This window comes from Bufo gargarizans, chromosome 11, assembly GCF_014858855.1.
Source record: "Bufo gargarizans isolate SCDJY-AF-19 chromosome 11, ASM1485885v1, whole genome shotgun sequence".
Taxonomy (NCBI): domain Eukaryota; kingdom Metazoa; phylum Chordata; class Amphibia; order Anura; family Bufonidae; genus Bufo; species Bufo gargarizans.
The window spans coordinates 7,608,743-7,623,200 of NC_058090.1; the positions used below are offsets into that span (position 1 = coordinate 7,608,743).

General features: G+C 48.3%; 1 protein-coding gene across 1 annotated transcript in view; it reads right to left on the minus strand.

Annotated features, from left to right (window-relative positions):
* PPP4R3A (protein phosphatase 4 regulatory subunit 3A) overlaps positions 1-14,458 on the minus strand; it is a 66,425-nt gene that overhangs the window by 4,992 nt on the left and 46,975 nt on the right. The window contains exons 9-14 of the mRNA XM_044272109.1: positions 13,523-13,625; positions 11,122-11,280; positions 10,591-10,760; positions 10,299-10,441; positions 8,603-8,793; positions 904-1,130 (exon numbers count right to left, since the gene is read on the minus strand). Of these exons, the coding sequence (XP_044128044.1) occupies positions 904-1,130; positions 8,603-8,793; positions 10,299-10,441; positions 10,591-10,760; positions 11,122-11,280; positions 13,523-13,625 (993 nt within the window). The remainder of the gene's footprint in view (positions 1-903; positions 1,131-8,602; positions 8,794-10,298; positions 10,442-10,590; positions 10,761-11,121; positions 11,281-13,522; positions 13,626-14,458) is intronic.

Below are 14,458 nucleotides of genomic sequence, written 5' to 3' on the forward strand. Positions count from 1 at the left end.
GGACTGGACCCCATGTGAGATTAATAGTAAGTGACCCCCAAAGTACCATCTCACATAATGGGCAACATGGGGTTAATGTGAGTTACAGAATACAAGCCACTTATTAATATGAGGCACATGGATTGACTGTGCCAATACCAAGTGCCTGTTCATGTTTGTAGCTCATGCATTAACCCCATGTTGCCCATTATTTAAGGATATGGATAATTGATAGGGTTATTATGAGGCACATGGGGGTTATCACTAGTAACGGTTGGACCTGTGCCTCACATTAACCCCATCATGTATCACTTTGGCAGCTGCCGATCTGAGCGATTGCATCCAGGACGGTTACCATGGCAGCCAGGATGCTACTGAAGCCTTGGTTGCCATTGTGAACTCCCTGCTGCCCTATAGTTATTAAATAAAAAGTGAAAAATTAAAATTAAAAATTAAAACAAAAACACCAAAATATTGAAAGTTTAAATCACCCCCTTTCCCAATTTTACACATAAAATCGCCATGCCCGAAAAAGTCCAAACTATTAAAATATTTAAAAAATCTCCTATGCGGTGAACACCGTAACAGAAAAAAATAGTTACCTTGTCCCCCCCCAAAAAATAGGATAGGACTGTTCTATTATGGGCCAAATGTTCCATAAAATGTTTGAAAACTCAGTTGCAGTAATACTGTCGTGTGCACGCATATTTGTGTAAATGTATAGCTTGTGGCTCCTGGCAGTCATACGTTTTTTTTTTCTGGCTCTTTGTGTCTGTAAGGTTGGCCACCCCTGGAATAGACTTTGGATGAAACATTTAAAGTCGATTCGCATAAAACCTCGTTCAAATACTGCACGGAGCAGGAGCTCCATACAGTATTAGATTAATCGCTCAGTGGATCTCTAATATCTCTATCATTAAATACCTTTGTTGTAATAGCTGCCGTCTGGGGTGTGCTTTTGGAAATGGATCCAGGGGAATCAGGAGAACCAGGGGAACCGGGAGAGCCAGGTGAACCCGGTAAGCTGCTTGCTGTGGACTGGCTGGTGGGGTTTGTCTTCGTCCCTCCAGAAAAGGAAAGCTTAAAACTGGAACTCTGTCGGCCAGTGAGATTGGTCTTCAGAAGAACCTCTTTCTCTTCACTTTCCTTCACTGCAATTCAAGAGGAAAAATTGGGGTGAAAAAATGATCATATAACAGTCAGCAATAAATGCTGCAGCGATACACATGCCTTATTTCAGGAAAATGAATCACAGATAATGAAATTTCTTTGATATAAAATATACTGCAAAAAAAAAAAAAAAAGTTGCTTACCTTAACACCATAAATCAAATTTATGAAATAATTTTACAAGAATCTGCAGGTTAAACAGGGCACTTAGGGTAATTCATGTAGTTAGATGGCTACCAATGAGAATGTTGGCAAACAAGGAGATTTTTGTATAACTTACCAGTTAAATCTCTTTCTCGCTCTTCCTTGGGGGACACAGACCTTGGGTATAGCTCAGCTCCCTAGGAGGCGTGACACTAAGTAAAACTGTTAAGCCCCTCCTCCATCAGCTATACCCTCAGCCTGGAGATAGAGGCTACCAGTTGCGTGTCCAAGTAGTGAAAGGATAACAACCAATAACGGAAACAACCAGTCAGCAACCCAACGGGGCGCCAGACCATAACCCTGTAACCAAACACAGAAGGGTGGGTGCTGTGTCCCCCAAGGAAGAGCGAGAAAGAGATTTAACTGGTAAGTTATACAAAAATCTCCTTTTCTCGCCCATTTTCCTTGGGGGACACAGACCTTGGGACGTTCAAGAGCAGTCCAAGAAGGGAGGGACCACAAACCCAAGGCGGAACACCACCAGAGCATCAGGAAACCGCTGCCTGCAAAACCAGGCGGCCCAAAGCAGCATCCGCTGATGCATGCGTATGCACCCTATAGAACTTTGTGAAAGTGTGCAGAGAGGACCAAGTGGCTGCTTTGCACAACTGTTCAGCCGAGGCCCGATGCCTCTGCGCCCAGGAAGCTCCGACTGCTCTGGTGGAATGAGCAGTGACGCCGAAAGGCGGAGGTCTGCCCTTGGCTCGATAAGCCTCAGACACCGCCAGTTTAATGAAACGGGCAATAGCCACCTTGGAGACCGCCAACCCTTTGCGCGAACCCTCCGGAACCACAAACAGGGAGTCCGTGCGCCGAAAGGACCCGGTGACCTCCAAGTAAATCCTCAACGCCCTGACCACATCCAGACGGTGCAGTTCCCGTTCTCTGGGGTGGGAAGGAGAGGGACAGAGCGACGGAAGGACGATGTCCTCATTGATGTGAAAGGCGGAGACCACCTTTGGCAGGAAAGTCGGGACAGGCCGAAGCACAACCTTATCCTGGTGGAAGATCAGGAAAGGTTCGGAGCAAGAAAGAGCCGCTAACTCCGACACCCGTCGGAGAGACGTGACGGCCACAAGAAAGATGACCTTGCAGGACAGAAGGCGAAGGGAGACCTCCCGTAAAGGCTCGAAGGGGGCTGATTGGAGCGCCGAGAGCACCACATTCAGGTCCCAGGAAGGAACTGGAGGGCGGTACGGCGGAACAGAGTGAGCCACCCCTTGTAAAAAGGTCTTAATTGGCCCTAGAGGGGCCAGGGGACGCTGGAGAAGAATAGACAGCGCCGAAATCTGACCCTTCAGAGAACTGAGGCACAGCCCCAGGTCCAGACCCGACTGGAGGAAGGACAGGATTGTGGGAAGAGAAAACCGGAGAGGTAGGATGCTCCGGGACTCACAGAACCCCAGATAGGACCTCCAAACCCGATAGTAGATCCTAGAGGATACGGGCTTACGAGCCCGGATCATGGTGCGGACTACGTCCGCGGAGAAACCCCGTCGCGTTAAGACGGCGGTCTCAATAGCCACGCCGTCAAACGTAGCGAGCCTAAATGCTCGTGGAAGATCGGTCCCTGAGAGAGAAGGTCTTCCCTGGAGGGCAGTGGCCACGGTGCGTCTGCCAACAGCAACATTAGGTCGGCGTACCAAGACCGGCGGGGCCAATCCGGGGCGATTAGAATCGCGGGGACGCCCTCTGCCGCGATCCTCCGAAGAACCCGTGGCAGGAGGGGAAAAGGAGGAAAGACGTACAGAAGGGAGAATTCGCGCCACGGAAGGACGAGCGCGTCGGCGCCGTATGCCTTCGGGTCCCGTGCCCTGGCCAGGTATAGGGGGACCTTGTGGTTGAATTTGGAGGCCATGAGGTCCACGTCGGGGCGACCCCAGCGAAGACAAAGGGCTTCGAACACCTCTGGGTGCAGGGACCATTCTCCCGGGTCGATGGTGGACCGGCTGAGGAAATCCGCCGCCCAGTTGTCCACCCCCGGGATGTAAATCGCAGATAAGGCCGGCACGTGCGTCTCCGCCCAGAGGAGAATGAGGGTCACCTCTTGCATCGCTGCGAGTGCCTCCCTGATGGTTTATGTATGCCACAGCCGTGGCATTGTCCGATTGGATCCGAACAGGGTGGCCCCTCAGCAGATGGGTCCAGTGTCTGAGGGACAGAAGAATCGCCCTCAGTTCCAGAATATTGATTGGAAGTCTGGACTCCGATAGAGACCAAACGCCCTGGACGGACCGGGGAGGGAAAACCCCCCCCCCACCCCCGTAAGCTGGCATCTGTGGTAATCACCAGCCAGTTCAGTGGACGGAAGGACTTCCCCCTTAGAGGGATATGCAACCACCAGCCGAGGGAAGCCCGAGCCAGGGGAGGCAGAAGAAAGGTCCTGTCCAGACTCCTCTGTGATTTGTCCCAGGCCGACAGAATTGCCCTCTGAAAGGTGCGGGATCGGAATTGTGCGAACGGCACCGCTTCGAAACAGGCAACCATCTTTCCCAACAACCGCATGCTGGATCTGAGGGAAGGGCGGTGATGACGGAGGAGACTGCGAACCGACCCGCGAAGGGCCAGACGCTTGTCCGACGGAAGGCGGACCTCCGCCAACTCTGTATCCAGGAGCATCCCCAGGAAGATCAGCCGTCTGGAGGGGGTAAGGGAAGATTTGGGGTGGTTGATAATCCAACCGAACCGCGTCAGGGTCTCCAGAGTGAGTTCCACACTGCGGGATGTCTGAGAGAAGGAGGGTGCCTTGACCAGGATGTCGTCCAAGTATGGGAGAAGAAAAACACTTCTTGAACGTAGAAGGGCCAAGACAGGGGCCAGGACCTTGGTGAACACTCGAGGAGCCGTCGCCAGACCAAAGGGAAGGGCGACGAATTGGAAGTGATCGTCCCCCACCGCGAAGCGCAGGAAGCGGTGATGACATGGAGCAACCGGAACGTGGAGGTATGCATCCTGAATGTCAATTGAGGCCATGAAATCCCCTCTTTCCAGGGAGGCCACTGCGGACCTGAGAGACTCCATCCGGAATCTCTGCAGTCGGAGAAAACGGTTCAGGCGTTTTAGGTCCAAGATCGGACGCACTGAGCCTTCCTTCTTGGGAACCACAAAGAGGTTCGAGTAGAACCCCCTGAACCTTTCCGTCGGAGGCACGGGGGCGACGACACCCTTGTCCATTAGAGAGTGAATGGCCGCGAAGAAGGCGGCCACTCGTACGGGATCTCGCGGAGGACGGGATCGGAAGAAACGGTCTGGCGGAATGGACGCAAATTCGATTTTGTATCCGCAAGATACAATCTCGAGCGCCCATGCGTCTGAGATGTGGGCCCGCCATACGTTCCTGAATAGGAGAAGGTGGGGGCGCACCTTCAGGCAGAGGGCTGCTGGCCTGTGGGAGCCCGTGCAGGCTGGGACTTGCGCCAGGTAGGTTGCGTCCGAAAAAACGGCTTCTTGCGTCTATCCTGGGCTGGGCCAGAGGAAGAAGAACTGGCCGCGGGTCTAGACCCGGTGGGCTTGCGAAAGGACCGAAAATGGGACTAACCAGCGCGACCACGGGGGGCGCCCATTGGCCTGGACTGGGGGAGGTGAGTACACTTCCCACCCGTGGCCTCTGATATAAGTTCGTCCAGACGGGTTCCGAACAGGCGGGAACCCGTGAATGGTAGGCCGGCCAAAGAGCGTTTGGAAGCGGCGTCCGCCACCCAAACCTTCAGCCAGAGTTCCCTCCTGACAGAAACTGCCAGGGCAGAGGAACGGGCAATGAGGGCACCCGCATCAAGGGAGGCCTCACAGACGAATTTTCCGGCCTGAACAATTAGTTGGGCTAAGGAACGGAGGTCCTGAACAGGGACGTCCGACCCTAACTCCCGTTCCAGTTGCAAACCCCATTCAGAGACCGCTTTGCCAACCCAGGCGGAGGCAAAGACCGGTCTAAGGGCCGAACCAGAGGCAGTAAATATGGCCTTGGAGAGGGATTCCGTACGACGGTCCTCAACAGACTGGAGGGAAGATCCGTCCTGTACAGGAATAGTAGTGCTTTTGGACAGGCGAGCCACGGGAGGATCAACCTTAGGCGGGGATGTCCACGTGGTCACAGAATCCGCTGGAAAGGGATAACAAATGTCCAGCTTTTTGGGTGTAATAAAGCGGACGTTAGGCCGAGTCCAAGCCTTGGATACCACAGAAGAAAAATCAGCGTGTATGGGAAAAACCTTGGAGGCCTGTTTGGGGCGGAGAAAGGACACGCCGGCCTGTTCAGAGCTGGGGGGGTCATCGTGTAGCTGAAAGGTATCACGGATGCTAGTGACAAGATGCCCCACCGCGGACGCCAATTTGGACGGAAGCTCTGAGTCCATGTCCACGTCCGAATCAGCCAGTCCTCCCTCAGAAAGCGTATCCCTTTGAGAGGATAGACTTGACTGAGCTCGCACGCATGGCGGAGAGAGCGAAGCATCTGGAGAAGATGTGCGCTCAACCCTTGAACGTTTCTGAGTATGCCGGGCCCTGGAAGATTCGCTGGGAGGCAGGGAACCAGTGGGGGCGGCAGAAACGGTAGTCCCAGCGGGTGCGACAGGGATTGTGGCAGCCTGCGGGAGAGGCGGTCTATCCACGAGACGGCCCACTACGTGTGTAAGGCTTTCCACCGCCTGAGACAGAGACCTAGCCCAGTCAGGGGGTTCAGAGGCACCGGGGGGCGCAGCGGGAAGCGGGCCCTGCACCGGGGCCTGACATGCAAGGCAATGCGGCTCAGATTGCCCCCGCGGAAAAAGTTCCTTACAGGCGGTACAGGCATGGTACCAGGGTTTGGGGGCACCTGTGGGATCTGACATGCTGAAGTGTGGTTGTACTCTAATATAGAGACCACAAAGGGTTATAGCAGCTATGACCAGGAGGGTTAGGAGAGGGTTAACTGTCCTACCAGTGCCTCAGAAGAACGTCAGGAGATGGCCCAGATCAGCAGCAGCAGAGAAGCAGTGAACAGCAGTGAGCAGCAGAGAGCGCCCACAGAAGCCGAGCGATGTACACAGGAGGTTAGAGTCCCCCACCGTGTCCCAGCTTCCTGTCAGGAGTGAGGAAGCGCGGGAAACCTCAGCAGAAAGCGCGGGGAACAAGCTCCGCCCCCTCCAGCGCTTGAAATGTCTCCTGTGAAGGAGAACGTAGCTCCGCCCCCAAAATGACGCGCGCGTAAGCCCCGCCCCCTGCCGGGACCGCTAAGCCCCGCCCCCCGTTCTCGGCGGGAAGGGGGAGAGAGAGAAGAGAAAAATGGAGTCAGCCCCGAATGAGGGGGAGGGGGGGGAGAAAGATAGCAGCGTGGGGGGGAACGGCGTGGGGGTGCTGAGGATGCTGCTGTGCTGCATTGTCCTGCAGATGAGCGCTCAGAATGAGCGACCACGGGTGCCCCCCTTACCCAGAGGGGTAGATGCTGCAGATAGGGACGGGGTATGGGCTGGAATAGCCATCTCACCGTCCGACGTCTTCACCCTCAGTCCTTTCCAGCAGGGTCGCCCCTTCAGCCACTGGCACCGCAGTGGCAGGAAGCTGGAAGAGGGGCTTGGCGTGCGGGCGACCCCCTAGCTGGCGGGATGTAGGGGAGCCATTGCTGCCCAGATCCTCCTATTGCTTCTGTGGGGGAGGCAGCAGTGCAGATAAGTTGGCACTGGCGCAGCTCAACCCCGGGAGAGCAGAGAGGTCTAATGCGTCTCTGGTATCCCTAGGAAAAAATAAAATAACAAAATTAGAAGAAAAAGTAAAAATAACAAGGAGAAAACAGCCCTGCAGTAGCAGGGAGTGTCTTGCCTCCTTGGACACTAAGCTAAAACTGGTAGCCTCTATCTCCAGGCTGAGGGTATAGCTGATGGAGGAGGGGCTTAACAGTTTTACTTAGTGTCACGCCTCCTAGGGAGCTGAGCTATACCCAAGGTCTGTGTCCCCCAAGGAAAATGGGCGAGAAAATTACTTTTTGGTACATTTACTCGGTGTGGTCAGCTTACACTGTAAAGAGACACCAAAACTTCATACCTTTATTCATTAGTTAAAGGGGTTATCTTGGAACAAATATTCATGAACTATCCTCAGGATAGGTCATCAATATCAGATCGGTGGGGATCCTTCACCCGGGACCCCGGCCAATCAGCTGGTAGAAGAGGATGGGCGCTCTGTAAGCTCCACGGCCTCTTCCTAGGCCATGTGACATCACTGTACATCGGACACACAGCCTAATTGAAGTCAGCCCATTCAATGGGGCTGAGCTGCAATACCAAGCACTGCCACTATATGATGTACAGTGCTGTGCTTGGTAAGCACCCAGTAGACTGCCACGCTCAACCAAGCTCCGGTGAATGCTGCAGCTTCCCGAAACCGCTGATCAGTGGGAGTGCTGGAACTCAGACCCCTTCCAACGTGATATAGATGAACTATCCTGAGGATAGGTAGTCAATATTTTTCCCAGATAACCCCTTTACAGGGGCTGTCTGGAATACAGATATTCATGACCTATCCTTCAGCACCCCCACCGTCAAACTGTTTCGGGCATATTGTATACAGAGCGGAACACAGGTTCCCACGCCAGCATACTTGAATAGGAGCTCAGCTGCAGTACCACAGCACAGCCACTACACTGTGTATAAAGTTTCTTTATGTGCTGCACACTGTATATTTTCCAAAACTGGTGACTGCCTAAAACAGCCGACTGGTGAGGGTGCTTGATGTAGGCCCCCACTGATCTAAAACTGATGACCTATCCTAAGGATCAGTCATCAATATCCAAATCCTGGAAACCCACTTAAAGCTAAAAGTGGTTTTCAGTGCCACTTGGTGACCAATGTAAGACTGACCCCTCCCCCTTTAATACACCTTTCCGCATGCTCAGAAAGTAAAAAAAAAAAAAAAAAAAAAAAAAAAAGGTTTAAATCTACGGCTATACAGTAGTGGAGAGCATGCACGTCCATTAATTACCTGTCATGCTTTCATTTTTCTGCAGCAGAAACCTTTTCCTTAAGTTCTTATCACAAATTCTGACCAAACAAAGATCCTTGTTCCACAGCATGCGTTGTCTTGATATGAGCCAAACGAAGCCACAGGAATAGGAGCTCATATTTGAAAGCCCTGACTGAACAGTCCATGCTCCAATTCATTCCTTGCCACGTTGAAAGTTACTAACATATAGATCACCGAGTGTCCTTGATGAATATATGGTCTCAAATCCACCCCAGTGGATAAAATGGGTGATAAAGAGTTTCAAACCAAATACTTACATTTTTTTCTCTCCATGAACTTGCTGATGGGATCCATCAGATCATCACTATTTTTTATTTTCTCAGAAGGTAGCACCATTGGATCCCCATCCTCCAGGTCATCCTCATCGTTGTTAAACCACATCTCCTCCTCATCCTCTATAGAGCGAGCATCTCTCCGGTACCTGTGATTTCTGAGGATGGACCGCATGCTGCAGAGCAAATAAATGCTAATGCATTATCTATGCGTGAAGGATGTGTAATTAATAAGGTAAAGATAGGGGATGGACCAAGCACCGAGTCAAACTACAGTGTTTTAGAAGTCAGTTACATCACTCCAAAAGGTATGGCCCTGGATTGCAGCAAAATCTGCAACAAATCCACGTAATATTCCACATGTGGATTCTGCTGTGTTTTAATAAGATTTTCTATAATTTTATCCATTTTGCTGGTACTGTAATACACTGAGGATTTTCACATGGAATTTAGAGTGGGAAATCAGTAGCGTATCTGCCACGTACAAATATACCCTTAAAAGACGAACAACCCAAAAATGGCTTGCCATATAGGTCAGAAAGCTTTTGTTTACGCTTGCACTCTCTCACCGTCTTAGACTCCTACAAAAACTATGCCTATTGGTGCACTGCGTGAACCATTTTACAACATGCTAACTTGGAGAACTCCAAATAGGGCCAAATATTCCATTACAGGATTCCTTGTCGCTTCATGCAGAACTTTACTTCTGGGTTCACAAGAGCAAAGAGGATGCTACACATTGTATTCAAAATACTACTGACATTTATCGAGCTCTGGACTTCTGGGTTGCAAACAAATGCATCTCATGTTACATGATGAAAAAATATAATTCAATAACTGCATTAAGCTCAGACAGAAATTAATGGATTGTGGAGACAAGACAAATTAAAAGTGTTAGTAATAAACAATCAATCAAACCTAGAAATACTTAACAGTCAGCAAATATCTTTAGCCATTACTGGGTGCAAGTATTTTTTATAGGTTTAATGTGATTGAGATGCACACAATGCATACTTGTAGGCAAGGGTTAAACGTACTACACTGGTGGCAGTGTATGCCACACGGTGAGAACTGGTGAACCCACTGTTTAGCTTTAACCATATTAGCTGTTCAGTGACACTGGGCTGATACTCAATTTAACATTTTTTTTTAATAGTACTCTTAATGTGATTTAGTGATAATATTGAAAACATTCCTACTCAGCCAACACTGCGCTCTCTGGTGTAAATAGGTTACGGGGCACTGTGAGCAGTCAATGCCTAAAGCCTTGCAAGCCGCATACATTGGGTTGTAAAAAGGCTAAGATCCTCTGCTAAACATACGGCACATGATCCAGGAAGTGCCAACAACCCAATTACACCGGGGAGCGTAGCCCTGGCCCAGTAGGAATGTTTTCACCATTATCATTGAATCACATGAAGGTGGTACCATCAAAAAAATTGCAGATAACCTCTTTAAGAAGCTATATCTGTTTAATTACTATTAGCTATGGAAGTCACTCTAACAGATTCCTAAAAATTAACCCTAGTGTTATACACGCTGATTTCTACACGCCAAACTACTTAAAAACCTAAATCAGAAGGTATAAAGTGACAGAAAAAAATTCTGCAGGTTACAATGATACCGAGATCAACACTAAACTATACCCAATCCTCAGTAACTTGACTCTCAAGACACAAACCTGTCAAGCTTGGGATTGTCCTGTCTTTCACGCTGCTGATCATATCGCAATTTAAGTCCTTTGAAGGTCTGTACATAATCCACATCCTCTAAAGCTTTCCAGTAATTCTCAATGATATGGGCTGTTAATGATTTGATATCCTCCTGTAAGAGACCGGAATCGTGTCAGTCAACGGGGTTGAGGGGAGCCTGGATATACATAAAGGGATGACTATAATTAAGAGGTACCATATTTTCTTTTGATTTTTACATTCATAAATAGTTGAATTGATTAAATAAAACATGGTACTCACCACTCGGACATATTCGAAAATCTCGATGATGGCAGAGTTTAGAAGGTTATACCGAGAACCATTATTGAGAAATGCTTTAACCACAGGCTCAAAAAGGAAGCTTTTCACTATATATCTGTTGTAGAATTCATCCTTCAGACCGACTATTTTCCGCATGAACCGCAGGGCACCTGCAATAACAATACTGTTGTAATAGACAGGCACTCTGTCTGTCTTAGTAGATGAACAGTAGGGAAGGGTGAACAACAAATCAATGACGTAACATGATATTACTTAACACCGATGAGGCTGCTACAATCAACAGAAGCAACAAAACTCTAGACTTGGCAATTCTATACAATGTGACTAGCTCTAAATAAATAAAATTGGCTGCATTCTTATGAATACTGACCCTGCACACAATGCATGTCTTTATCATGTGCAGCAGCAGCAGCTTTGCCTAATATTGCAGTATAACATCAAGAAAGAGCCTGGTTGTGTTGTCCCAGCACAAGTGATCAGAACATAATGTAACGTGTCTGAGATACTCACACAGGGCTAGAAAAGAGTGCATCGAGGACATAAGTACCAGAACTCTACGCAGGATGTCCTTGTTGATGATGTAGTTCTTTATGTGATACGTGTGATGTTCAACACAAAACGTCAACAGTTCCAAGATCAGTGCCAACAATTGAGCTGTCTGAAAGTCATCTAAAAGTAAATAAATTGTTAATGGGGATGTTCAGTTTTTGTGTTTTTTAATTTTCCACTCTAGTCTGCTGTACCTGTTGAAAAATTCACTCACCATCTCCCCGCTGCTCCATTTTGGCCCCTCTGACTGGTTTTCCAGATAGACAAGGTCACATGCACTGCTGCAGTCAATGACTGGCCTCAGCAGTGATCCGCCCATAAGTGGCACATGACCCAGCAGTGATGTGCCGCTTGCAAACATGTCACTGCTGAACCCAGCCATTGAAAGGTGATGAGTCGGGGACCAGAATACCAATGAAGAGAGCTGGAACAGAGCGGAGCGTAGGGCATTTTCAACAGGTAAAGCTAGCTGGAGTGCAAATTTAAAAAAAGTAAAGCAAAGTTGCACAACCCCTTTAAGGAAAGTAAGAAGAGGTTTCTAGTTTGCAAATAAAACCCACATCTTCCTATTATCCAAAGCAGCTTTTCCAATAATCTGAACTTTTCGACTATATTTTACATTTTTTGACTTTTAAACAGAAATTAACCTTTAACTCAAAATCTTTGGGACAAAGTACCAAAAAAGTTTGTTACCGTAAATGCATTTTATTAATTTGCCAACAATAGGCACGTTTAGAAATTGCTGATTAAGAGTGCAGAATTAACCCTATTATAATAGGATTCATTAGGGGCAGTTGTATACATGCACAGAATACAAAGTGGCCTCACAGGCAACACAACCAAAGACGTTTGCAGTTTCTTAGGTCTGATTCACACGACCGTGCTCAGTCCGGGACTCACAGGCCTGTTTGTCGGCAGCATCTCCCAGAATGACAGTGGCACCGCTGACCCGAACTGACTGCATCAGTGATTTATGATACATTTAGTTCCTATCTGATAACGGGTCTACTGTACATTAAATGAGCACAGTAGAATAGATCAGCGATCAGATAGGAATTGACTGTATCATAGATTACTATGATGCAGTCAGTTTGGGTCAGGGGTGCCACGATCAGTCTGTGAGAATAGGCCACCACACACAGGGCCGTCTTTACCAAGGGGCAAAAGGGGCAGCTGCCCTGGGCCCAGTTGCTCCTGGGGGGCCCAAGGCAGCTGCCTTCTTGAGCCCTGCTAGCTACTGCCTCGGGTGTCAGGCTGTCGGCTACACAGGCATCATGATCGTACTGTGTTAATGATCTTAATTCTAGGACCTTAATGAGTTTTGCTCTAGGACCTTAATGACATCATTACCATGTGACCAGTAACCTAGCAATTACTGGTCACATGGCTATGAGGTCATCACAGGTCCTACTGAGTGTTGCAGAAGTTAACTGTGGAGCTTTTTTGTGTAAAGATTACATCAGAAAAAGGTGACAGGGGCTGTTATGTTAATATACTGTAAACTACTGTATAGTGGGGTGCTGTATACTGTGTGGTGGGCTGTATATTGTGTGGTGGGCTATATATTGTGTAATGGGCTGTATATTGTGTGGTGGGCTGTATACTGTGGGGGGGGGGGGTGGCCTGTATACTGTGTGGGGGCCTGTATACTGTGTGGTGGGCTGTATACTGTGGGGGGCCTGTATAGTGGGGGGGGGGGGGGGGAGTGCTATACTGCTGTACTGTATAGTGTGGGGGGCTGTATCGTGTATAGTTTGGGGTGCTGTATACAGTGAGGAGGTGTTGTATACCGTGAGGTTCTGTATACTGTGGGCTGCTATACTGCTCTACTATATACTGTGGGGTACTGTATAGTGTGGGGTGCTAAACTGCATACTGTGTGGTGCTGTATACTAATAGGGTGCTATACTGCATACTGTGGGGTGCTGGGGTGCACTGTAACACTAGGGTGAGCCGAGCCCTGGTCTCCTTCCTGCAGAGCGGTGCCCACTTCCAGCCCAGAGCACTGATCCTGAGCCGCTGGAGTCTTCAGAACTGGAAGTATTTACAGTCATTCACTGGACTTTACCAGATGTGTGGATTTTTTGTGTGTGTGTTGTGGTGGAGGGCGTGATTGCCTGCTAAGGTGTGGGAAGGCGGGATCCAGGGGGCCCAAGTAAATTTTTGCCCAGGGTCCAATCAATATTAAAGACGGCCCTGACCACACAGCCCCATTTCCAAGAGCAAGCGCAGTCGTGTGATCTTAACAAATTTCAGTGGTTGCCCTAAAGTACCCCTTTACTTCGGCCAGCCAAGGGATAACTCATTCTCTCCAGTGCATAGGGAGAGAGAGATATGACAATACCCCTTTGGGCTTGCTGACCTTTACTGGGTTTCTCCTCTGTAGTGTTAGCCAGTAATGGAGCAGTGAGGACGTGCATGCAATGCTTGTAGAAGAAGCCTAAGAATTCAGTCTTCTCTGTTTTCTACAAAAACAAATAAAACAAAGGAGTTTGTTCCCAATGTACAGTTTGAATGACTTCAACAATTACGTCACTGGTCTTAGAATACACTACATACTTTTCAATACAGGCAGTGTACAACATACAAATAATTGACAGTGAAGAAAAAAATAAAATAAATGTACATCAGATGGAAAAACAAAAGTAGATTATAACAAGTTAAAGCAGAATGTCAGCCCTAAGAGAAATGTGTGGTAAAGGAAGGCAGACAATAAACTTATTTGACAGTGCAGAAAAGTAATGAATATTAAGATTATGTAATAGTAATGGGAAAGAAATGGAATATAAAAAAGGTTTGCCAATTTATACTTAGATTTTTAAAAACGCCAGTCATGGAGCAACCATACACTACTCACAAAAAGTTAGGTATATTTGATTTGTGGGTGAAATTTCAGGATGAACCTAAAATGCCCTCTCACCTTTACAGGAGAACTTAATGTGACCTTCTCTAAACTTTTTTATTGTACATGTCCAACTGTTCAGCTTTTCAACTTTTTTTTGCACAACTTGCTGTTCTCTAACAAGGAGCTTAACGGCAAAATTCACAACAGGGGTTTAAACCATCAATAGCCCCAAAAATTTCCTGGTTCAATTAGAATTGGTAATTAAACAGTCCTCCTCATCATGCTGTTCACATTTTGACATCATGAGACCAAGACGACACCTAACAATTGATTAACAGTACCTCGCCGTTGCGAGGCTTCAAGCAGGATGTTCTCAGACGGAAGTGGTCACTGAGCTTAGAGCGTCACATAGTGTCATCAGCAGGTTGTATCAAAGATACAGAGAGACTGGAA